This window comes from Sardina pilchardus, chromosome 2 (assembly GCF_963854185.1).
Source record: "Sardina pilchardus chromosome 2, fSarPil1.1, whole genome shotgun sequence".
Lineage (NCBI taxonomy): Eukaryota > Metazoa > Chordata > Actinopteri > Clupeiformes > Clupeidae > Sardina > Sardina pilchardus.
In genome coordinates, this window is record NC_084995.1 from 28,507,554 (window position 1) to 28,533,080 (window position 25,527).

The following is a 25,527-nucleotide window of genomic DNA, read 5'->3' on the forward strand; positions in this document are numbered from 1 at the left end:
TTGCAACGCAGGATTAAGGATTGAGACCTCATTCAGTAATATCAAACATATAAGATAGAGGACGTACGGTACTATGGTGTAGCCTTGGATTTGTTTTGAATGTGAAATGTAAGCTATGCATTCCAGTTTGTACAGTATAAGCGCACTGTTCAGTATGGCCTTCGGAATATTAAATCTAGTCTTACTGGGAACATTACCATTATCATAACAATTATCATTGTTAATTTTCAATAGGTTATTGCTTGAACTGATGTTGTTTATTCTTTATATTGCTATTGTCCCTACTGTAGTTTGACCAATTTTTTGACAATTCTTCACTGTGAAATTAATTATTGTATTGTTTTTATTTATATGTCAGTTTGAACAAAGGCGTCTGCCAAATAGCTTTTAACCATATTACAACCTTAACATACAGCCAGGTGACAATACAACATATCTCACTTCTACATTGTTCATTGATGGATGATCAGACTCTCACACCAACAAATCTGAGGTTGGCGTCAGCAGTTCTGTTTTTTAGAATTAAATGAGCGATGACCCCGTGACCTCTGGACATTACCTGGCTGTCCTGGGGACCCAGGCCATCCAGGATCACCCCTCGGCCCAGCGGGACCCTGGGGACCTCCCGGCCCCTGTGGAACACACAACCTCATTAGCCAATCTGAGCTCAAATGGAGACATACAGTACAGTATTTCACTCTACTGCAAGAGTAACTATCCAAATTACACAGTGAGGAAGACGTTATGGATGACATAGAAAAGACTATATGGCAATATGACATCTGGAAGACCTACACACGTACTGTAAGAAATACACACAAGCCTGAATTGACACCATGCAACAGAGAAAAGATGTCTGACTTCAATGAAATCAAGTGAAGACATGCACTGTAAATAGTATTTCCTATTCAGTCTAAATGCACTCTGTCCATGTTAGGGAAACTGACCGGTGGTCCGTGTGCACCAAAGCTCCCCAGAGCCCCTTTAGGGCCTGCAGGCCCTGGATATCCCGCGTCTCCCTTCTGTCCTTTACTTCCTGCACCTGGAGGCCCAGCAGCCCCTTTAGGCCCAGGGTACCCTGCGGTGTGTGGGACATTTAGTCATGAACGAACACAGAGCAGATCAGCTTGCAGAACAATTTGTGTTCAAGTACCATCCATTATTACCTGTTTACCTATTCTTTTCCCCTGTACCATCCCCTACCTATTTTCTGTCAAAAAAATCACGACGTTGTCATGTGAAGGTTGCGTTCAATAAGCTCGAAGAACCATAAAGATTATTATGCTGTCATGATTATGGTGAAGATATCGAGGTGTTTTTTCCATAACAACAGAACCTGATCAGTTAAACGTGTCTCCCTCTCACCCTGTGATCCATGTGGCCCAGGGTAGCCTGGGTTTCCTTTCTCGCCATCTCTACAGCATCCACCGTCTCCTTTTCCCCCTGGTGACCCTGGTGGCCCTGGCGGTCCTTGAAGTCCCGGTAACCCGGTATCACCTATGGGTCCAGGGGGTCCACTTTGTGAATACCCATAAGGGCCTTGATCCCCCTTGGGTCCTGAGGAAAGAGACAAAAGGCAAGGCTGAGGCTAAGACTATTTTTGCTATTACTGACACCAATTTCTATACATTTCATACATTTATTTCTGTCTGTACTTGCCAACTTTCTTTTTTTTTTTTAAATAAGAGAGTGATGATCAAAAAGCTCATTCTTTGGGCAGACACAATGTAGTGTAATAATTGGTCTTCTATGAGTAGAAACGTTCGAGGAACTTTGCTGCCTTTGCTGGGGTAATTAAGATGAAGTTGAGAAGCAACACCTGTGCACCTGTTACCCACCTCGACTGCCCTGCGGTCCTCTTACGCCAGGTATGTCAGATCCGCGTCCTTGTGAAAAAAAGAAAAGGCAGTATATATCCTTCTATATATATATACTATATATTCCTTCTATATATATATACTATATATTCCATCATGCATGGAAAGAGTATGGTCCACTGTTGGGCAGTATATTTTGTCAAGCTTACATTTTAGTCAAGCTTACTGTACATTTGAGCTAAAGTCTTGGAAACACCACAGCACAGAGAGTTTTTTGTGAACAAAAATGTCCAGTTTTGTCCAGACCGCACATGTAAATGTAGAGCATACAAGAGAATATAACAAAGCTTGAATATGACATGGCTGGAAGCGTGGTTTTACCTGGCTCTCCTTTGAGGCCTGTCCGCCCCGGGATGCCATCACGCCCAGGATTCCCCCTCATGCCCTTGGGCCCACCAAAACCAGGAGGGCCGGCCACTCCTGTGGATACAAACACAGTGAGGTGTGTCTGGGTGGACAATAACTGTTTAGAAAAATCACAGGAGTTCATTGCCAAAGCCTCCCTCAAGAACTGCTTTCAGTAAAATAAGTGTGAAAAGCTTTGGTGTAAATGTACTGTATGTATAAAAATGCCGCAACAGCACCAACATCTTTGATATGGAAATGTACTGCATTCAGGGGTTAAATCATATGCTTTAGTTCGATCTGAGCATAATATATTTTTACATTATTTATGGTCTATTTCATGTTTAGATCACAAAACTGTTGTCAGTAAGAAAGAAGTCTTTGAGGTCATCTGATCTCACTCTCCTACCTGTCCAATCATATGAACAACTTACCAACTAGTCCGGCTGGTCCACTGTTCCCTGGCCTGCCGGGTCTTCCAGATGACCCTGGCTTCCCAGGTGGGCCAGAGAGTCCTAGAGAAGGACACACACGAAGGTCAGAGTGGAGTGTTCCGAGCTGACCTCACACCAATCAGGCGTGAGCGCACTTGAGCCAATAGTTGGCGATAGTTGCCATTGTTTTCTCCTTCTACCTCACAAACCAGCTGTTTTTATTATGATTATTTTTGTTATGATTTGGTTACCGGTATATACTTTTTAAACTGTTAACCAGAGGGTTTACAATAGGATAATTGCAGAGAAGATGCTTTGGGCCTGTCACTGCGGACACGGTCAAGTGTCAAGTCACACAATACTGTGCAATGGAAAGACAAAAGACTACACATGTTGGTGGCTGGAATCACAAACGTACAGTACGAGTGACTAAAACTGGCGCTGCAGTAGCAGCCATTAGCAGTGGGAAATGGCCTCATATTGCTCCAGCATTACCCATGAGATGCTACCTGGATACTGAATGTATTTCAAGACTGGCACTATTCCGGAGCCCGCAGGGGACAAGAGGAAGAAGACACTCCAGACACAGTCGGAGTCAGAGAGGGTTAGTGGACCAACAATGACAGCAGCAACCAAACCATTCCTGGTGCTCAGAAGCGGGGGATTTGCAGTCATTTTGTGGACATCCTGAACTTTGATTGGGAGCCAGTGGCAAGCTACAGATTACTCTTATGTGTTGTGCATGTTCCTTTCATGATTAATCTCTTCACTATATTCTAAAGATATTCTATCTTTGTGCTATTATGTGTGTTGTGAAAGGTGGACTACAGCTTGCGAACTGTGCTGTATCATAACATTCTACAACATACACATTCTGTGTGCCACATGTATCAGTGTCAAAACTCAAGGAACACTGTTCTGTTCACCTGTACACAATAGCTGAGATGACAATAACATTGTCTTTTACTTGACTTGTTTTGTTTGACACTGAAAGTCATTTCTTACCTGGTAACCCAGGCTCTCCAGGATATCCTTTGCCCCCAGGTGTTCCACGTGGTCCAGGAGGCCCCTTGTCTCCTTTAGCTCCTTTCATGCCTGCACCCGTGCAGCCAGATCCAGGCTCCCCCTACACACGGACACAAAGCCTTTTCCTCAAGTGGTATTACATGTATATTCTGGACATTTCAGTGGGGTGTGGGAAGCTGAGATAGTCTGGCTATCACCATAATAAGCTCAATCTTTTAAGATTGAACATTAGTATGGGGGGAGGAGGCTGCATTTGGTTTCTACTGCACAAGTGGTGTGATAAATGGGCATCGTTCCAATGACTCCGTGCGCTTGGATAGTCCTTCAACCAATCAGACAAACGACCTGGTGTGTCTTTTGGATTAGCTAGTTTCTGATTGGAGCCAAAGGTTCTGGCAGGGAACAGAGGAGATAGATATGCAGATATGAGATAGATATGCAGCCTGAGCTGCCGGGCGAAATCCAAATTTGCTAGACTCTCCAGACTGATGTTCAATCTTAAAAGATTGAGCTTGGTCTGGTGATCGCCAAGCTAACACAAATATGATTTTGACTTAAAGTCAGCTGAGTTTAAGTCATATGTCTTGAGCCTTTGTTTGTCTTGCTACATTAGACACAAGCAAACACATTTACTGTAAGCAATAGCTCTTTGGTGAACATTTGTGGTGAAAGTTTTATTAAACAGTTCAATTTGAACGATTTGGTGTTAACATTCCACTGTAGCGGTAATTGTATTGTTACCTTCGTCAAGCCCACATCCAGCTCCACTGTATGTTCGCGATGAACTACCTCCTCAGACCCTTTGCGAGTGTTTGTAAACGTTCGCCAAAAGCTCAAGACAAACAGAAACTTGTTTGCAAACATCCAAACGTTTGGGAATTTGAACGCACCTCAGGTCTTTCTACACATACTGTAGGCATAAAGTAACTGCATACAGTGTGCAGACACATTCAAAGACACCACATGCTCTCTGTCCTTCAGAGAGTGCTCACCTTTTGTCCGTATGGTCCAGGTGGGCCATACGTTCCTCTGGCCTCTCCCGGCTCCCCCTTCCGTCCAAGATAACCTGCAGTACCACGGGGACCAGGTGGGCCAGGTGAGCCGGGGATCCCCTTCATGCCTGTCATACCTGAGACCAAGAGCCCACATGGGCGTTTTATCTCCACGGCAACAAAGAACACACTCAAGACACAAAGCAGAGGTACTTATACTGATGTGCACTCGTATTGTTGTGCACTAACAGGTCAGGTCTCAGAAATGTAAGTATCATGGAAAAGATTCATTACACTTTAAGTGAAATACTTCAAGCAAAGGTCAGCCAAGTCAACATACTGGCAAAGGTTTCCTGAGTCCCAGTCTGGGCAGGGCAATTAGCTTTTCCACAATATTCAGATTTTTTTAGATGCACCTGTATATTGGTGTGGCTGTTCACTGTGTGTGCATGCCCACATACTGTATGTGTCTCTAGAGTGAGTCGGTGAGTGAGTGAGTGAGTGAGTGAATGAATAAGTGGGTGAATTAGTAAATGAGTCAGTGACAGAATTAAATTGTGTGTGTGTGTGTGTGTGTGTGTGTGTGTGTGAGAGAGAGAGAGGGAGAGAGAAAGAGAGAAGGAGAGAGGCTCTCACCAGGGAATCCGCTGAATCCTGGTTCTCCTTTAGGCCCTTGTGGTCCAGGTTCTAACCCACATGGACCGCTGCCAGGATCACCAGGAGGCCCTGATCACATGACACACACGGATCACAGCAGCAGTAAGGAGTGGTGCTAGAGAACTCGTGCACAAACCACCTACAAACCATACCGAGTCCCCAATCACAAGACTACAGAGCAGGTAGCCTGGGCAGGTAGTGGGAACCACAGGTGTATTTATCTCATCAGCCAAACTGTAATATAAATCATTACACACAGTACAGTATATCTGGAGCGTGCTACATACTGTAGCGCTGCTTTAATGCCTACTGACCTGGAGGCCCTGGGGGCCCTGGGCGTCCACCTCGTCCATCATTGCCAGGTCCTCCAGGGTGTCCAGGGCCGCCTTTGCAACCTGGTGAGCCAGGCGGACCTACAGTATGCCACGTCACATGTGGTGAATAAAAAGAAAACGTTTATTGGAGCTCTAGTGTGCTGACTTTTTTTTGTCATTTTTTACTGTTGCTTTTTGAGTCCAGCACCTACTTTTCAAAATGTGTGCGCACCCTCTTCTACACTATTGACCTACAGTATGCCACACCACAGCATCCAAGACACAGCCAAGCATACTGTACGTCATGCTGACAGTTCTGAGTCAGACTTACAGCAGTGAGACCACACTGGGCCATACATGAGCTCCTGTACAGTACATGGACTAATCCCTAGTATGGGTCTAAATGGGATCTTCAGTGGAGATTTCCACAGAGAAAAAAAGCTTTTGATCCATGCATAGAAATCCAGCCCATTGTATTTAGCTGCTCAAGTTCTCACCTGGTGGGCCAGGCTCTCCTTTCGGAGCTTGAAGATCAGGCGGCGGTGGGAGGCCTGGGGGGCCCGGGGGACCCTGATCTCCTTTTGGGCCATCAACCCTGTAACCTTTAGAACCAGGTGTCCCTGGAGAACCTGATCGAGAACGTCAAAGAGGAACGTTGGACAGGAATGTTGTGGCAGCAACCTTCATAACATCTACAAGAGATACTGGGCCTTACTCCACTTATAAGATTATATTTCCTGAGACACAGACAGCATTTTCGTCATATAAGATCAAATCTGACCTCTAGGACCCGGCGGTCCTGGTGGGCCTGGAATACCATCCTGCCCCGGAAATCCTATCCCTGGTGGACCCGGATCTCCAGTCAGCCCTGTCATTTGGGAACGCACGGTCAGCAGAAATAACGTAATGCCATGCAAAAATACAGCGCTCAAGTGTTTGTGTTGACTGAATGGAAGCATTGCACTGGGACTAGATGCAACTGCTAGAAGCTTTCATAAATAAAAGCAAGTAAATACAAAGTTTCTGTTCCCACTGTAAAGACAGTACCAGTATGTTAAGCATTGCAAAATCAACACCTTTGGCACCAGGAATCCCCTCTCTCCCTGGACGTCCTTTTGATCCGTCGGGGCCTGGCGATCCTGATGAAGGGATGCCCGGTACACCAGGGGGTCCAGGGACGCCTGGCAGACCAAACCCAGGACGACCTATGGCTCCCCAAGACCCCTTCTCACCAGGGGACCCTGAGAACACAAAAGTGTGTGTATGCATAAATGTTTGTGTGTGTGTGTGTGTGCACGTTATTTCATTGTGTATCCATCGTCTGATAGAACATTCTGCTAGCACTGATAGATAGATAGATAGATAGATAGATAGATAGATAGATACAGTAGATAGATAGATAGATAGATACTTTATTGATCCCCAAGGGCAAATTCAAGAACTGAGAATCACTGAGAGGCAAACCATTAAAAGAACAGAGACACAGGGCACTGTGGAACACGATAACAGCTACGACAGAAAGGGCCATGCTCATACTTAGCATGTGACGTCACCACTACTGGCCGGCAGGCAAGAACGTCATTCTCCAGCAACGAAACCCAGTCAACTCATCAAGGATCTCACCAGTTTTACTATTTTAAAGTTGGTGTTCTGAGGTGAAAACAACATGCCAGACTGTTGTTGTGCGATTGGATAAACTACTTATCAAGCTGTGGTTCGCCGGCAGCGTTTCTTGCCTGCCAGTTATCCATGGTGGTCAGGTGACTGCAACGTATTAATAGATGGGTACATTGTCATGTGTGAATGAACACAGTCGGTCACCTGGGTGGCCGGGGGGCCCAGGATGTCCAGGTGGGCCAGGTAGCCCCGGTGGTCCACGTCCAGAGCAGGCCCCAGGGGAGCCCTCCGCACCTGGGGCACCCCTCACACCATTATCCCCTGGGTTAGAGACAGACCGATGGAGGAGAATGAGAGAAAGAGAGACAAAGAAAAGGAAATAATAAGAAATAAGTTTAATTTCCCTCAGATGCTGACGTCCATATTTGGACCTGGGATACACCTGGCGCAAGGCGTGTCTGTTCGGGATAAAAAAATGGCCTCTAGATCTGTTCTGCAGTCTAGTGAGAGGAGATGTGAGCTGTGATGTTGAGAGTTGTGAAATAAATGTGCAAATTTGTTTCTAAACCCTCCAACTTGTCTCTTCTCCTCTGTTACAATATTGACCCTGTTGTGACACTGAGTTAGCCTGGAAATCCAGACCCAAATCTAAAAAAGATTTAGAGTCCAGCTATGAGCAATGAAAATGGTCCAAAATCGAGGGGTGGCACCAAGCATGCATTTGAAAATGTCACTGTAATTGGATAACACTGCAAGTAATTGGATAACACTACGATCAATGTTTACTGACTGATTCCAAACTTTGTCAACTGTTTAGCTCGCCTCTGGCCCGAGCTATATAAGACACACAGATGTGATTACCAATGACTCGCTGAGCAAATTCAAATTGTGCTCTTGTGAGAACTCTGGATTTCCTGAGTGTGACAGAGAGAGAAAGACAGAGTGTGGGCCTTAAGTTAAATTAGTTGAGAGTTATATTTAATTTTGTTCTGTAGGAAATGTATCCTCTGCATTTTGCCCATCAAAGGGTAGTGTACACACACACACACACACACACACACACACACATACGCTAGGAGCAGACGCACACTAGGAACAGACATACACACATGGAGTAGTTGGCATCATTGAGCCAGGCATGGGAATGACAGATGTCTCTCTCACTGGTTTACAGTAATGAACGTTAAATCCAAAACACCCATAACTATTCAAGAAACATAAGAACAGCCCTTTGAACCACACGCCTGACATTTCATCACTTACTCCTCCATCAAAAAGTTGCGAAAGTGGACTGGACACCTTAAATGCACTTGATCCATATGCTTCAGACCATGTGTTTCAGTGTGTGTGTGTGTGTGTGTGTGTGTGCGTGTGTGTGTTAGCTTGGATATGTGCATGTGGTTGCACTGTGTTTGTGTGTGGCCACACAGCAGGGGGGCACAGGTGTACCTTTGGGTCCAGTTTCTCCAGGGAAGCCTGGGATGCCCTGACTTCCTGGACTGCCTGGTGGCCCACCGTCTCCATGTGGCCCTGGGTCCCCTGCTGCCCCCGTGGGGCCTGGAGGCCCAGCTGGTCCTGGACCCCCATATCCTGCATCACCCTGTGGATGCAATAATAGAGTCATGATAGAGAGGACTACAGTACCATGCTATTTCATCCCATTCTAAATAAGCTTACAACCAGTCACAGTCAGGGGATGAAAACAGAATGATTTTCATTGCGGTTCGTTCTGAGCAAAAACATTATTTTATTTAATTCCCGTTCCAGTGTTCCAAGGCCTCTCCTCTAAATGGCAACCTCGTGTGTTGGCAGTGAGGTGGCGCTCAGACCTTCTCTCCTTCTGCTCCAGGACGCCCAGGAGCTCCTGATCGGCCGGGGGGTCCAATCCCGCTGGGACCAGTCAGCCCCGGCTGGCCCTTGTTGCCCTTGGGTCCAGGTAATCCTGGGTATACAGACTGAACGGAGCCAGGCTCTCCCTTCACCCCAGGAAGACCAGGTCGTCCTGCTGGGCCGCCTGGGCCTTGGTAACCTATCATTAATAATGCCAATCACATAGACATGGATGACTATAAACTGTAAATACATATGTGACTATATTGAACCAAATATGACAAAACATCTACTGTACAATCATTTTGTGAAGAATTTATCATCCTTAAGAACGTATTATCCTTATCCAGGAATAAGGAATCTCTCTACTCCCTACTCTCTGCATCTACGACGCCTTGGGAGCTGACCTGGGGGCCCTGAGGAGCCTGGAGAGCCCGGTCTTCCTGGCGGTCCGCGGTCTCCTACCACAGGGAACCGTGTGCTGGAGTCCCCCTTCTGACCTGCAGGTTAACGGGGCACTTAGTATACAGCAATACATGCCCAGAATTATGCATATGCATACAACACTTTTTGTGCACGTGAACATCTCATAAACAAATATGAGAGGAAAAAAAGAAGTTGTCCAATCCTGTAAAGTTAAACAGTGCATTAATTAACTGCATTTCAAACCTGATGCTCCTGCTTGTTACATGCTACAATGGTGAAAGCACTTGGCACATTCATGTATGAAAGCATACTGTACATAAAGGGCTTTTGTCTAGCGGACTATCAATGTGTGTCTGTTCAAATACTTAGGCATGTGTTAGTGTATGTTTGTGCTCTCTGCTTGTACATGAGTGTGAGCAGAAGCATTGGCTTTCCCAGTGTCCTCGTGCCACCTCGCAGTTTGACCCCGCTTGTCAGGAGAGGGCCAAACTGAGCGTGGCACAGCGCGGTACAGCACAGTCAAAGTTGTAATGGAAATGCAAATTGGTTTGGCACACCTTGGCTTGGCACTGCTGCATGTGCTAAACACGCTGTGTGTGTGTGTGTGTGTGTGTGTGTGTGTGTGTGTGTGTGTGTTGTTCTTAGGTGTGAGTGTGTGCACTTAGCTGCCCTTTCTCACCTGGGCTGCCTGGAGGTCCTCTTAAACCCTGCACACCGGCGTTGCCCTTTGGCCCAGTGTAGCCAGGTGCTCCGTACCCCAGCAGGCCTGCAGGTCCAGCCGGCCCCGGAGGTCCTGCTTGGCCCGGGAACCCACGCGGGCCTCGATCCCCTCTCAAATTCACACAAGACTGCAGTCAACACAAAGAAGGCAAATTAAGCTAAAAAAAAAAAAAAACGTGCATAGTTCATCTTTAAAATGCATCTCAAGCCGTTTAATTCAAGTGTGTGAAAGTTAAAACGGTTGTGAAAGCATACAAACAGCTCTATAGCACTTCTGTAATTGGTGCAACTACAAGTGACATGTTTTGCCAGCACTTACGAGTGCAGAGTCACCCTTTGGGCCTGGTGGACCTTTGCGACCTGGACGTCCTAGGGCACCAGACAACCCATTTCTCCCGGGGAGGCCTGGAAAGCCAGGGGAGCCTTTGTCCCCTTTTACACCTACAAAGTCATAGCCTCCCCCATCGCCTTTGAGCCCAGGGGATCCTGGTCTGCCTGGGGGACCATGTGAACCCTGAAATCAACCAAAGAAGCTCAAGTTCATGTCAACATATAGCCTGGTCCTAACCATCCCATAATACTACCATTTCATTTCGTATTATGGTCTGGAATTTCTTTGCTCTGAAGCGCTTGCAGGAAGCGGGAAGTAACGCCCAGTTCTGGTTTGAATTGATTGGACAGCTCTCACCCAATCGGCGATAGTTACTCATAACAACATAGCGCAGGCGTTTAACGTCATCGTCACGAGCGCCCTCCCCCTTTCGCCCCCACCAACCCGTCTCTTCGTTTATTGGCTGCTTTCTGGAGGGGGGGCGTTCTGTTACAATTCTACCGAGCAGAATGCTCCACAGAGGAGCACGGCCAGACTCGTAGTGGAGGCAATCCTTGGCCGGAAGTACGTGGATGGCTCGCGAGGCTAGTCAACATAGGGGCAGCCGTGGCCTACTGGTTAGGGTTTCGGCCTTGTGACCGGAGGGTTGCCGGTTCGATCCCCGACCAGTCCGTGGCAGAAGTGCCCTTGAGCAAGGCACCTACATGTAACTCCTCACTGCTCCCCGAGTGCCGCTGGTTGGGCAGGCAGCTCACTGCTCCGTGTTAATGTGTAATTCACCTCACTGTGTGTTCACTGTGTGCTGTGTGTGTTCACTAATTCGGTTAAATTGGGTTAAATGCAGAGAAACGAATTTACCTCACGGGATCAAAAAAGTATATATTCTATTCTATTCTAACATATCTTCCTGTATTTAATTGTGGAACTTGGCTATCACAAGCGCCAGAGGCTTAGAGATCAATGATACTGTACCGGTAAGCCAGGGGGACCAGGAGGGCCTCTATAACCATAGTCTCCTTTGGCTCCAGGTGACCCTGGCACACCTGCAAACACAGTGGTCACAGCACACAAATGGCTCTGCTGTTACAATGTATGTAGGTCAAGATAAAGTGTTATTACATCTGATGTATTGTTCTCCATAACTGGCAAACTGAAAACAATCAACTGACCATCGGCAGATGAGTTTACAGTATCTATCCCTCATAAGACCATGTATCATCTACTATCTACTGTACATGGGAAAATATTATAACTGGCTTTCCACAAAACATTCCAAGTTAGTCACCAAATAACCCATGGTAATTTAAGTTTTGTCTATGCTTTACTGTATCTTGTGATTTTAATCGGGAGAGTGTGATTGTATGCTAGAATGAAAGAGCTCCTCTGATAGACATTACCATCGGGACCAGGCAGTCCAGGAGGACCTACAGGTCCTGGTGGTCCTGGTGGTTCAACATTGTCGCACCTTCTACAAGGATCTCGACACCTGTCGCAAGGTTCACCCTTATCACCTGTGGTGTGGTGCACAAAAACAAAAATTCTCAAAGTCCATTATGATGTTGTTTCTAAAGCTAAAGCCTCTACATTTCTGTCTATGCAAAATCACATTATTATCTTTTACGGTCGGGCAGGTCCTGTCACAACCCTTAGATTTTCAAGGAAGCACTTGAAACGTTCTTTGTGTGCATACATAGAGTATAGTGTACACACACAGTATACTCACACCTTATGATGATGTATACAGGGTAAGGACTCATTTCTGAGAAGGGTCCTACATGCACCCAGTCAATTCAGTATTACATGTAGAAAATGAGCATGTAGCTATGTAGCTTCTTTTGTGATGCTAAGTGGCATCTTAACCTTGTGAACCTGATCGCCCATCAGGTCCAGGAAGACCAGGTAAGCCTTTATGTCCAGGAAAGCCAGGGATACCCACACGAGCACAATTAGGATCTGACATAGGAGAAGGTACAGCATGTTAGACACGTTGACTGAATAGTATTTCTGTGCATATTCTGTCTGTATGCTTTGTTTGCCTACATTACTTGAGCTTGAATGGTTTTCTATTCTATTTAACAGAGGCTCTGTGCTTTGCACAGGGCTACATCAGACCTGGATCAAGTGGCCCTGGAGGGCCGGGGTCACCAGGAGGGCCCGGAGGTCCTGGAGAGCCGGGACAACCCTCTTTTCCATAGTGGATGCGTCCAGGTTCACCCCTCTCTCCCTTCATTCCAGGGTCACCTTTGGGTCCGGGAGGCCCTTGTCGACCAATGAAGGAAGATGCCCTACCTACAGATAAACAGTCAGTCAGCGTTCATGCTTAGGCGCGTGCGTGCGTGCATGTGTGTGTGTGCGCATATGTGCGTTTTTGTGGATATATTGAAGGTACAAGTTTCTATGAATACACGAGTAGAAGCAAAAGCAAACATGAAACTCTCTTCAGCAATCAGTTTGTACTGTAGTTACCCTGTAGTCCTTTTGGTCCAGGAAAACCATCCAGACCTACGGAAGAAACAACACATAAATGTGTTTGAATGCAATGAAAAGAATGAAATGAAAAGAAGATGAAAGAACGCTACTGGCTGCAGGCTGATCCATTCTGTGCTAAAGCCAGTGCCTCTGTACCAGGTAGGTTTTGTTAAAGCACAGCATGCGCTCTTATCTGTGCTCATTCCTGGCATGTGTACAAATGTCCACGTTATTCTAGTTTTTGATGTCTGAATGTTCTACAAGATGTTCACTGAGATTCGTCTCTGAAGAGGATGTCTGGTCTGTACCCTTTGCTAAGCTAACACTATCGATCTACTGCTGCGCAGCCAGTTTTAAGCAGTCCAGTTAAAGACAGTGCATTCATATTTACAGGTCACAGCTTCACTCTTCCATCACCCCCCAGTACAAAGCCCGCCCAGACAATTTGATTGGTCGGAACATTTCTGGTTTGGGCATAGTCACTCCACAGCAGCATCACAACGCAACTAGTCCCGATTGAACTTCCTGACCTCAAATGTTGTGGGAGGGGCTAGTTCGGCTGGCATCCAGCCTCTGCTACCTTAGGAACCCGCTATGCTTTCATGCGCTGCCACTATGCTTTTGAAGTCAGCGGTGCAAAACTGAAATAAGCATAGAGTTAGCAAGATTTATGGTTCGGTGTTGGACCTACAAAGCCTTATTATACCCTTGCATAATTGATTCTCCATTGAGACTATCGATCACCCACACTGTGCAAGTGGTATAGGCCTACACACTTGGTGGCTAGTGTGTTACTGTAACTCTGCACTTCACCGTGCAAGTTGGGGTGACAGAAAACAAACTTTGTGCTTGGCGTGACGTCACACAATTGTAAGATAATAATTCGATTTCCATTCTCATTTTGGAACATTGATGTCTAGAAACAGGCTAAACTTGCTCATAAGAAGCCAGCAAAAGGATGAAAACAAGACAAAGTTGCTTGAATGATGATAACCAATGATGAGAAATATTGTTTTGTGAAATATTGTTTCATACGGATGTACAGTACAGTACATCACTGAGAAATTTGACTTTAAACCTGGTGGTCCACGTAATCCAGGCTGTCCAGGGAAACCAGGGACTCCAGTCCGACCTTTGACGAGGGGATGATCTCCATACACCACCTGTGGAGATTAAGAGCCAGTGTAAATGTGGATTAGGAGCATTGCCCTGGTACAAATTACTCATTTAAACTGAAACCAAAAGCCTAATTCATTAATCATGTCCAGTGTCTAGTAAATTGAACTTTCATAGATACTTCAGTTGTTGTTTGTTATCAAGTCAACATAAAAGAAAAAAAATCATCAGTGACACGATAAGTGTTCTTTGATACTAACTATATCATCATACCATCACCAGTACAGGCCCATCACATTCTGTAATTAGAACTGCTATGGACAGCCTGAGGTAACTTTATCAGCGAGCTACTCACATCACCAGGAGCTCCAGTCAGACCACGGTCGCCCTTTGGTCCCTACAGAACAATGGCATGACATTAATAATATTTGTTATCAATACAGACTAATACATGCCCACACTGGCTTTACATTACAGGCACAAATACGAATAGTCATCGAGTACAAATATGCAGAGTCATGGATTATGAATATGCCTAGTCGTGGAGTACAAGTACGCATAGTCATGCCACCAGACCACTCACTCACCTTTGGCCCAACATGTCCCTGTAATCCAAAAGGTCCTGGCTCTCCTTTCGGTCCCTATAAAATGACAGTTTGAAATAAATCAAAAGTATTGTATTCTATGCAGTATCTATTACAGTAACAAACTCCATGGCACGTACTGTAACAGGAAATTACAGCACAACCCCACATGATTAACTTAGACAGCCCATGAAGTTATGACAGAAAGAGATGTCTGAACACAAGATTAAGAGAGGAGGTGGGCCGCCAGAGAAAGCCAGCAGGTACAGTACCACAGCTGGAGAGGTGAAACTATAGACTCAGGTTACTGTATGTGCGGTGAAATGAGCTTCATCTTCTGCTGAACCCTATCATAGAATGGCATTCATGTCCTATTACATTGTATTGGTGAGAGGACAGGTTCAAAAAGCATAGGTCTACTCAACAATTTACCCATATTCCACCGAGTCCAATGTCACCATCTTTTCCTGGTTTTCCCTACACGAGCAGAAACAAAATAGTTTTATTCAAACAGCACATATCGGCATTTCATATACTGTAGGTAGTATAGTTGGGTAGTAATGCACTACTTGTAAGGCACACCTGTGCTACGACTCTACTCATAATGAATGAATTTGAGTTTTATTGAGTTACTTATCAATAAGTTTAATAAGCTTTAACTCAATACTATGTTTTGAGCCAGCAATCTACTGTTTACTCAACAATATTTTCCATACACCTGAGACACCATAAATTTGCACTACAGTAAATCGGAGGGTCACGTTAAGGTAGTACAGTATCATTTTCCCACTCTGAGATAGATAAGGGAATGGATTGAGAATAATATAGATGGGGAAAGGGGTAATTAGTGGGAGTAGCCTACCAGGCATAATAAGCAATTCTTTGTTGAGGCAATGTCTGACTGGACCACTGAACCTGCTTTATCTAATTAAACGCGTTCTGTTGTGGTACCATCACTTCTGTTGGTGTTCAAACAAAACAGAGAGCTAACTCACTAACTCCCTCCCCCTCCCTCCCCCTTCCTCCTGTGCAATTGAAATTTTCCTAAATGTGTATCTCATTGATTATTCGCTGAAACAGTTTGCTATGTGTTTATGGCCCAGGATGGACCAAGTGGTTTTTGTTTTACAGTGCATTCTGGGCACATTCAGGTAGCGGATGGTGAGGTGATGTTTGCAGTATATGACAAAAATCTTTTAGCTTAGAAACTGCATAACATTGCTTAGAGATATTAATAATGATTTATACTTGAGTATAGATGTTCAGTACCCACCACTGTACCTTAGATACTACCTTTACACTCTAACAAACCAGTGGTTCTATAACTTGGTATCTCAGCTGTGTAACCCAAAGGTAAAGGCGTAGAATGAAAGGGTACATACGTCTGGTCCAATATCACCTTTCGGCCCTTTGTAACCCTTCAGTGAAGAGGTCCCTGGCAACCCCTGTAGAGTCAAAAACAAGCACTCGGTCAACCTCTATCAACATTCTCATTCCAACATTCACAGGTAGCCTACAAATGAACAGTCTTATCTACACAACTAGGCATTTGTGTGAAGTAGAGGCAGTTAGCATTAAAGCAACACTAAAGCACTTTTCCTCTGTCGCACACACGCTATTTGTTTATCCAGCAAATAACAGACAAGGTAGAATATGTTGCATGATTTTAAGAAAGTATGATGTATTGCGACATCGAAGCGACATCGAACTACAGATACACTACCCCACCTCCTAAAGTTACATAGTGCGGTTATAGCCGATAGAGGGCCGCGAAGTGAAAGCAGAAGTGCCGTTCACCCTGTTACGAGTTGATGAACTGCTGAAATAATTTTGGAAACATTACTGTATGTTAAGGTACGAAAAACTCTTTAGTGTTGCTTTAAGACAAATACTCACAGGGTCCCCCAGACAACCCTGGTCACCTATGTCTCCAGCGTCACCCTGTTAAAGCAAAGAGATGATGATGATCTACAGCTCCAGTCACTCTACAGTCAGAGTTACAGTTACAGTCACAGTTACAGTTATGGTGCTTAGCAGTCACTTTTGTCCAAAGCGACATACAAACAAAACAACACAATAATTAAATTTAGCAGTTGATCAGATTATAGTGTCGACTAAAGAGAATAGTTATTTAAACAACAAATGGTGTCAATATAAGCAATCCAAAAACAATGACTTAATAGGATAATAGTAATTAAACAATAAAGTAATTCAATCAATTATATAATAACAATAACTATGGAATAATAAGCAATAATAAAAACAATGTCAATTTAGTCAATGGCCTAATGGTAACAAAGTTACCATTATCAGTTACACTCATGCAGGTGTGGAGGACTGCCGAGACATGACAATATTTCATCACAATACAGATCACCTACACAGCATGTGTAGTCAGGTAAAGATATTGCAATGGGATGCAGTAGCCTATGCATGTCATTTATAACTGTCAAGAAACATTGACATATGTGTTTTAATGTTCATAGATCCCATCACGTCTTAAAAACGTGTGGTACTTACTCACTCTTTCCAATATAAACATAAATATAGCAAAACTGTTTTACAACTAACTCTGTGAATAACATCACAACATTTAGTATACAATATATTTTTCTCTAGGGGAGGAATTGCATGCTCATACAGTAATAACATATCCTAACTGAAGTCAATCCTTCTATTGGATATTAATTCCCTGAGTGGACTGCTGGTTCACAGTTACCTTCACATCCGGTGGTTTTCTGACAAACTGAAGGGAGCCCTTGGGTCCAGGAGCGCCCTGGGGCCCTCTGCGTCCCTAACACACAGGATTAGCATGCAGCAAAGAGCAGTGAAGATCTGGCAGACAACACAATAGACTTTGACACAGCAATATACCACAGCCAAACCACATACAAATTAATGCACATTGTAAGGTACAGTTAATGATCAAACGAATGTTACAGTGACAACACACATTTCATTATAGTATACCCCTACTGTTTCCTTTAACACAGTACACACTACATCTGCTACACGGGAACTGGTGCGGTCGTGAGAGAGCACTAGCTTTGAGGAAACATCCAGTAAGAGGGGCCGACAGAGAGAATGAAGCGAGACCCAACCTTGTCACCACGAGGTCCAGGAAGACTTGGACTGCTTCCCTCAGAACCCTGTTCACACACACACACACACACACACACACACACATTATTATTATTATTATTATCATCATCAATTTATTGCATATACTGTATACTTATTGAACGTTCACCTTCTGTCCTGGCCTGCCAGGGAGCCCTGATGTTCCCTGTGGAAAGAGAGAGTGGCGCCTTTGAGATTACATATTCATATGGCACAGTTTGCTTTTTTTAATGAAAAAAAAATTAGGTCATTCATGCTATGTCAAACAGTTTAGGGATGAAGTCCATTTTACATTGAATGAAATGTAAGATAGGTTTGTGATAGTTGCATTCTGTCCATTCTGTGATACATTTGTAGAACATTAACTACATAATTACATGTGTGTTTCATTTTATGTAAACCATACAATAAAAATGGCTCAGTAACATTGTTGTGTTGAATACAGTGTTTGTTAGTGGCTTTGGTGCACCCAGACGAATCTGTGAGCAGATTTGAATTTGCTTTGCAGGTCTGTCAGGTGATCTTCCCATTTACTGTAATTCAAGCTGATTTCTGAATCACCAAAAACCCCAAAACCAATCACAACCACTTATTTGGCATGGGCAGGCTTATACGACATCAGACAGAGGAGTGCGGTTTGAACACCACAAATGGTGGCGCTGATGGCATTAATATTACAGTTTTTCTCAGTCAATCTGTTCAGATAAGGATTACATTCTCAAAACTTCTATATCAAAAAAATGCTGTATGCATTTTCATAATAAAATGCTTCCAGAGTAAACTGTTATATTGACAACATGGCTAAGCATTTTCACTATTTATATGTTGTTCATAACAGTGACACAGGAACTTTTCATTCTGATGGAACTCACATATTGATTGGAATAAATATTTGATTTTGAGACCAAGTTACACTCTTTTGCAGATAATGCACTGTGTGCTGCAGCTTGTAGATAGTGTTTCTAGCGACGCTCTTACTTATGTGCAACCGATGATTTCAGAAATGCCCCAAAGCAACTGAGAAAAACTGTAAATGGCATGGATGTATATTTTCTTTGGAATTGAGTATACAACTGCATTATAAAAGACATCCTGTCCATCCTGTCCAAATGCATTATACTGGTTACTTGTTGTATACTTGCTGTATGCTAAATCACTAAACCCCATTGAACCAAATGCTCTGTTACCTCACTCTTCGATCACTCCTCTGGCACAACCATAAACAGTTTAACAGTTTTCACATCTAAAACAATTTGCAGATCTCATAGACTATTTTTGTAAAACTCTCTCCAATATAAGCTAGTTCAGAGTGCAAACAGGTTGCTGAACAGTGTAGGTTCGTATCAACAATGAACTGGACAGAAACTCTCAGGGAGGCATTAGAGTGTGCTGTGGGTGGTAGACTGTAATGTAAAATACAGTTGTTCATAGTAAATGTTGAATCCACTGAGTAATGAAATGTTTTTGCGTTGTTTTTGTTTTTTACATGCAAAATGCATTAGCTGTAATTGTAAACACTGAGAATTTCTCCTGGAGCTACAGTATACTGTATGCCCTGTCCTGAACACTGTGTTTTTGATGTAGTGTGTAATGCCTGCAGTAGTGTTTTCATTTTGACTGCTCTGTGAATGATCTGAAGACACGGTTTGGTTTTGAGCACAGGAACAACTGTTTTGAGGCAAGGTTGTCAGAGGTTTGGTGTAATGGAGGGTTAGTTTTGCAGAATGGATCAATTGGTGAGCAGACAATGGATGTGAACTGATAGCTCTTTAGTGAATGAAACCTTTATTGGCCCGAGGGGAATTTGTCTTGCACTCAATGGAGCCACATTGAACATTTAAGCACAGACAACAATAAATATCAATAAATGTGAGTGAGTGAGTGAGTGAGTGAGTGAGTGAGTGAGTGAGTGAGTGAGTATACAGTAGGAAAAGTATACCCTAACCCAGTTCAAACCCAGCTGGCACACTCACGTTCCTGCCTGGAGATCCAGGATCCCCATGGTCACCATTATCCCCTGGCTGAGGACAAGAGAGAGACATGACTACACAGGCAAAAAAAAAACAACGTGCTCACACAACACACTCTCCCACACACACACACACACACACACACACACACACAATCTCTTTTATGTCTGATATGCATTTTTAGAGAAAGTGAAAAATAGTGTGTGTGTGTGTGTGTGTGTGTGTGTGTGTGTGTGTGTGTGTGTGTGTGTGTGTGTGTGTGTGTGTGTGTGTGTGTGTGTGTGTGTGTGTGTGTGTGTGTGTGTGTGTGTGTGTGTGGTGTGAGAGAGAGAGAGAGAGAGAGAGAGAGAGAGAGAGAGAGAGAGAGAGAGAGAGAGAGAGAGAGAGAGAAATGTACCAATCCATCAGGTCCTGGAGGCCCTCTCTGTCCTTTAATAAGAACTGGCGATGAATTTGGCTGAGATTCACCCTGTTAGCAAAAGCAGATACATTTGACAGGGAGTCCACAAAGACATGAAAATATACATGTCCATGTTAACACTGGACATGTTCTGAATCTGAGATGGTAAGAGCCATACTGTACCTTTAGGCCAGCTGAACCAGGTGCTCCCTGTGAGACAAGTATAGATTAGAGAGGCCACCCCAGAGTATGAATAAGAAACGAATGAATATCAAACGAGGAAATGGAGATTCCCTACACGCTTCCCTGGGGGGCCTTGCAGTCCTGGTGCGCCTGGTTGTCCATTTTCACCCTGTGGAAAGATCATGGTGAGTTACCATATTCCCCATCATCTTACATGGGGAAAGTCCACAATCCTCTGCTTATTTTTATATAATTAGTCTAGGGACATTGTGTGTTGGTGTTTACTGTGTGTGTGTGTGTGTGTGTGTGTGTGTGTGTAGGTGGGTGAGAGAAAGAGAGAGAGAGAGCGAGAGAGAGAGAGAGAGAGAGAGAGAGAGAGAGAGAGAGAGAGAGAGAGAGACTTTCTATAATTTTGTAAGGCCAATAACAGATGTCACACCTCTGTCCCATTGCAGCCTGTCTTCCCTAGTAGTCCCGGCGGTCCCTGAACCCCTGGTATACCCTAGAGTCATATGCACAATACAAAGAAGTAGGAAGATAGGGAGGGAGAAACATACAAGAGACAGAGTAAGGACATGAGGCCCTCAAGTGGAGAGATATGTTGAGAACGAGGGAGAGACAAAAGGTTCAGGCGTCTTACTGGCAACCCTGGAGCTCCTTGGAAACCCGTTGGTCCGACCTCACCCTGTGAGGAGAGGCAGGTCAATATCTCATCTCAGTTTGGGATGAGGCACTGACACATTACTGCAAAATACACTGAAATGCAATGTCAAGTGTTCATCAACTGTACAGAATGTGTCTGAATGACATTATATACTGTATATATATATATTAAAAAAAAGTCACCCGGTCTCCTTTTTCTCCAGCTCTCCCAGGAGGGCCCTGGGATCCCTGCGCCATGAGAGGAAGAGGGAAGTGAGTGAAGAATTGTTCATCTCATTAACATGGCTGCTGGTCTGGTCTGTGCTATGCTGAATTCTACACCACTCAAAAGCTGAAGTGTCAGACGTCAGTTCCGACTCTAACGAGACCCTGAATAAGACTGAATAAGGATATATTGTATGACGTGTGTGTGTGTGTGTGTGTGTATGTGTGTGTGTGTGTGTGAGAGAGAGAGAGTGTGTGTGATGGGTGTATAAGTTACCTCTGGACCCTCTTCTCCCCGATTGCCTTCACGGCCAGTCAGGCCGACCTCGCCCAGTCGCCCTGTTAGACCCTTGGACCCTTTGTCCCCCTGGGAAGAGAGTGAAAGATAGAGGTTGTGCATCATTATCTAGAGTATGCATGCATTTGATTTTTGAAGATGAACACTATTAGCTCTCATAGCTGCAAAGAGTGGACCGACGTCATATTAAACCCGAATGGGATGTGACTGAAGTTCATAATGTGAGTCAAGGCAAGTGAGCGAATACTTTTGGCAATATGTATACATTGATATCACTAACAACAGTAACAGCCATTGCATATGTTTTTTACAAAGGCCAAGCTCAATCCCACTGCCTGTGGTTGCTGCTGCCACCACATGGAGGGATCATGTAGGTGCACATCCCGTCCTTGTCCATGTTTTTACAAAGAGGCCACTAGGTGGCCTCAACGGTGCACACACTCCATAGAGCTGAAAAGTGAAACGCTCTCTCCTCCAGCCCCTCCCAAGCTGGCAGTTTGTAGTAGGCGACCGACTGAGCCCAGTGAACCATTCGCTGTGATGCACAATAACCATTTAAAAACAATTTGAAAGTCCAGCCCTCTTCCCTAAGGTGAGATGCATGCCATTACCTTCCTTGTTGTGTGGATGCAGTCCTAATCATTCAAAATCAATGCTTTCAACCACACTGAATAAAATCATTTTCACACTTTTTCCTGATGAGGCTTGCCAAAATACACTTGGATATATGTACACTTGGTACCTCCTATGAGGTACTAGTAACGCAGACCAACTGATTTTTAGCGAGGTCCTAGCCAGAGGCATTACCTTTAAAAGGCAAGAAAGTGCCGCACACTTTGGCTCCATATGATACATGGTACCTCCTACAATGAATACTAGAAGAGCAATCAGTACAACCATTAGCACTTCAAATTGCACACAGCACTGAAAAAAGTCAAATGTAGCCCTGAAATAATGACTATTTTATGCCTTACATTCCAATCCATGTACGACCTAGGACATTAGACACCAAATGTTCCCTCGTAGGTCTTAAAGATCTTTTAAAAATCTGAAACATGAAACTGGCAGACATCAGGTATAGTGCTCCTCAAATGCAGTTTGTTTAATACAGTTCAGAAGTGCATCAGTTGAAGACCTAAACACCTAATGCCAGGTTTATACACACAGCTTGATGGAGTCTGATATCGCATGTCTGTATACAAACGTTTGCTTTGCACGTTTGAATGAAGAGGAGAAGAGATAAACATTGTTTGTAGCAAATCTCTTTACATCCACATAGCACTCTTGTGGGAGTAGTTTGTTGGATAAAAGAACCCTTTTTTGCATATTTTGGTGATTACAATAAATGCACACATACACACTCACATACTGTACATGCTAGCGTACAAACAAATGCACACACACACACACACACATGCGCGTGCGCACGCACACACACACACACACACACACACACACACAGACACACACACACACGGAGGTATAGTGGTGATTCACTGAGTTGCTTATATGCTGCCCCTGGTGGGGGGTAATGCAGCTGATCATGTGATCATCATGATGGCAGAGCACAGTGTTGGGTCCTTGGAAAAACTGCTAAAACCAATGTGTTGGAAACAACGCAAACTCAATTGGAAACAACAAAAACTCTGTTGGAAACAACACAAACTCTGTTGCCCCTGTCTTGACACAGAGTTGTTTTAAAAACAATGTAAGTTGTGTTGTTTTCAACACATTTGTTTTAATTGCGTGAGATGGAATTCATAATGGTTTCCTCCAAGTCTAAGAACTGTTCTGATCAATGCCGTTGTTTATACAGTCATGCGCAAAAGTTTAGGCACCCATGCTAAAGTTGACTACAAAGAGGAATAAAAAATCATCTTTTGATGATAAATTGATCTTAATGTCTTAATTTTAAAAAATGATCATTAAGGACACCAATTTACGTAATCAAATGTATCGTAAATAAATACATGTTCTTCCTTAAAATACTATACATTTGGGCAACAGGATCCAGGTTACTACGCATCCTGATAAAGTTACCTTGGCCTTTGGAATTAAAATAGCCCCACATCATCACATACCCTTCACCACACCTAGAGATTGGCATGGTTTTATTTCAGTTAGCCTAGCTAATGGTTTGATTTGCATTGAGAGATGATTTTATGAAAAATACCCCTTGCCAAACGTTTTACATACAGTAGGGGTGTTCAAACGTATGCACCCTGCATTTTAAGGAAGAACATTTGTTTATTTGTGATACATTCTTCATTCACAAAGAAAATTGGTGTCCTTAGAAGTTGTCTTTAAAGGTTGGAATTTTACTTCAGCTCAAACATCTGAAACACAGTAAACAAATATAAAACTTTTCAATGTTTCTGCTGAATTACATCGGCATTGTAAAATTACAATGTATGTTCAGTGACTCCCAGACATTTGCTATCAAAATTTGGGACTGATGTGTAGCAACCCCATTAGGGGAACACACAGATAACTTATTTAAAACTATACATTTGACAATATTGGGTAAACTAGCCTACATCATGACATCAACAATGCTATGTCTGGCAAGTTCATTTCAGTATTGAAAGATATACACATAAAGATAAAGAGATTGGATGCACTCGTTTTTACAAATTTATGTGTTCATTTTACCCAATTGTGCTATCATTTTAATTTACTAAAACACTGTCCTGTGTTTAAATGTAAGGAATAACTCAAGAGTAAGCTTCTACCTTTCCAACTTTTTAACATCACTTACCTTGCTGCCTTTGGATCGACAGTCACATTTTGACTTCCCCCTGCACTTGCCTGCACACTGCAAAACAGAGGTGAGAGCACTCTAGTAACTACATCTCAAATGTCTGAGAAAAGCAGAAAACATCAGCTGTTATCTGTCACTATGTCTGGCCCTGGCAAAAACAAAGGGATTTATTTGCCTGGGAAAGTATGCCTTTGGCACAAAACAATATGGGGTTCCCATTGGAAAGATGGTCTGATTAGGACAGATAAAAAGATGATACTGAGTTTATAATTATTAGATTTCCATCTTGTATAAAAGATAATTTGGCTTCATTAAATGATACATAGCCTACTGAAATGTCTTCCTGCTCTAGACTCAAGTTCACACTTTGCGCATGTGGACTGATCAGACTAAACACAGGATGTATACTAATGCACTCGTCTAGAACAAACATCTAGGGCTCCATAACGTAATGTTGTTACACATACACTACATCCGAACACTAACACAATCAAACTCTGACTAACACATGAAGCCATGAAAGGCTATCAAAGCAATACTGTAAAACATCTGTAGTAGGCCAACTTCCCATGTTAGCGCAGGCGCAGCAACTGAAATGAGTTGAACTTGCTGGAGATACAGCTAAGCTGTTCGAAATGATGAATACCACGCTTTGGACCGTGCCCGTTTAACAATAAAAAAAAATGTCCAAAGTTAATAATTGAGGAGATCCCACACCAGATGACTACAAGGCTATGTGATAATGATAATAAAACGTGATTCAAATACACAATGAATGAGCTCACTTTCTTGATATACATGTGTAACACACACTTCAAACTTGCATTCAAAGTTTCTTTTTTTCCAGTGTCACTTGAACGCATAGAGTCAACCAGGCATAAAGTTCCTTTACAACTATAACGTGAGAAGTGCTGCTTTCTTCAGAAGGCATCCTGTAGCGTTGCATGAGTATTAGAAGCTGTCTTACCTCATTTGCCTCACTTCGCCAGAGCATCGCGATGCTCAGCAGCACGAGCAGCACCAACGCAGACTTCATATTGTAAGTCCTGCGCGGGATTTTACTGGTCCGCTGCACACACTCTTCTCTGCAATTACAACGGACTCATGCTAAACTTGAAGGCATCGGTATATGGTCCCAGCGTGACTATTCTCATTTGTCGTGCAGATCAGTAATCTTAGCTGGAAGGCAG

General features: G+C 43.7%; 2 protein-coding genes across 2 annotated transcripts in view; both read right to left on the reverse strand.

Annotated features, from left to right (window-relative positions):
* The window catches only part of LOC134068820 (collagen alpha-5(IV) chain-like), a 21,732-nt gene extending 3,714 nt beyond the window's left edge, over positions 1-18,018 (reverse strand). The window contains exons 1-33 of the mRNA XM_062524602.1: positions 17,989-18,018; positions 17,840-17,887; positions 17,458-17,532; positions 16,635-16,679; positions 16,121-16,183; positions 15,171-15,215; positions 14,742-14,795; positions 14,510-14,551; positions 14,117-14,201; positions 13,036-13,071; positions 12,682-12,858; positions 12,430-12,522; positions 11,967-12,080; positions 11,542-11,612; positions 10,558-10,752; positions 10,198-10,366; positions 9,500-9,592; positions 9,092-9,291; positions 8,712-8,862; positions 7,467-7,583; positions 6,722-6,886; positions 6,427-6,513; positions 6,143-6,274; positions 5,646-5,744; positions 5,311-5,400; positions 4,675-4,811; positions 3,662-3,782; positions 2,657-2,737; positions 2,199-2,297; positions 1,839-1,886; positions 1,366-1,557; positions 948-1,078; positions 560-632 (exon numbers count right to left, since the gene is read on the reverse strand). Of these exons, the coding sequence (XP_062380586.1) occupies positions 560-632; positions 948-1,078; positions 1,366-1,557; positions 1,839-1,886; positions 2,199-2,297; positions 2,657-2,737; positions 3,662-3,782; positions 4,675-4,811; positions 5,311-5,400; positions 5,646-5,744; positions 6,143-6,274; positions 6,427-6,513; positions 6,722-6,886; positions 7,467-7,583; positions 8,712-8,862; positions 9,092-9,291; positions 9,500-9,592; positions 10,198-10,366; positions 10,558-10,752; positions 11,542-11,612; positions 11,967-12,080; positions 12,430-12,522; positions 12,682-12,799 (2,776 nt within the window). The 5' untranslated portion in view covers positions 12,800-12,858; positions 13,036-13,071; positions 14,117-14,201; ... (6 more) ...; positions 17,840-17,887; positions 17,989-18,018. The remainder of the gene's footprint in view (positions 1-559; positions 633-947; positions 1,079-1,365; positions 1,558-1,838; positions 1,887-2,198; positions 2,298-2,656; positions 2,738-3,661; positions 3,783-4,674; positions 4,812-5,310; positions 5,401-5,645; positions 5,745-6,142; positions 6,275-6,426; positions 6,514-6,721; positions 6,887-7,466; positions 7,584-8,711; positions 8,863-9,091; positions 9,292-9,499; positions 9,593-10,197; positions 10,367-10,557; positions 10,753-11,541; positions 11,613-11,966; positions 12,081-12,429; positions 12,523-12,681; positions 12,859-13,035; positions 13,072-14,116; positions 14,202-14,509; positions 14,552-14,741; positions 14,796-15,170; positions 15,216-16,120; positions 16,184-16,634; positions 16,680-17,457; positions 17,533-17,839; positions 17,888-17,988) is intronic.
* A 1,028-nt stretch (positions 18,019-19,046) lies between these two features.
* LOC134099016 (collagen alpha-1(IX) chain-like) lies at positions 19,047-25,503 on the reverse strand. The gene is made up of 11 exons (XM_062551689.1): positions 25,305-25,503; positions 24,335-24,391; positions 21,556-21,645; positions 21,258-21,302; positions 21,052-21,096; positions 20,851-20,913; positions 20,527-20,580; positions 20,412-20,438; positions 20,226-20,297; positions 19,832-19,902; positions 19,047-19,065 (listed from the first exon to the last, which is right to left on the reverse strand). Exons 1-11 carry the CDS (start codon positions 25,371-25,373, stop codon positions 19,047-19,049), a joined length of 612 nt encoding a protein of 203 aa, XP_062407673.1. The 5' UTR covers positions 25,374-25,503.
* Positions 25,504-25,527: the final 24 nt, after the last annotated feature.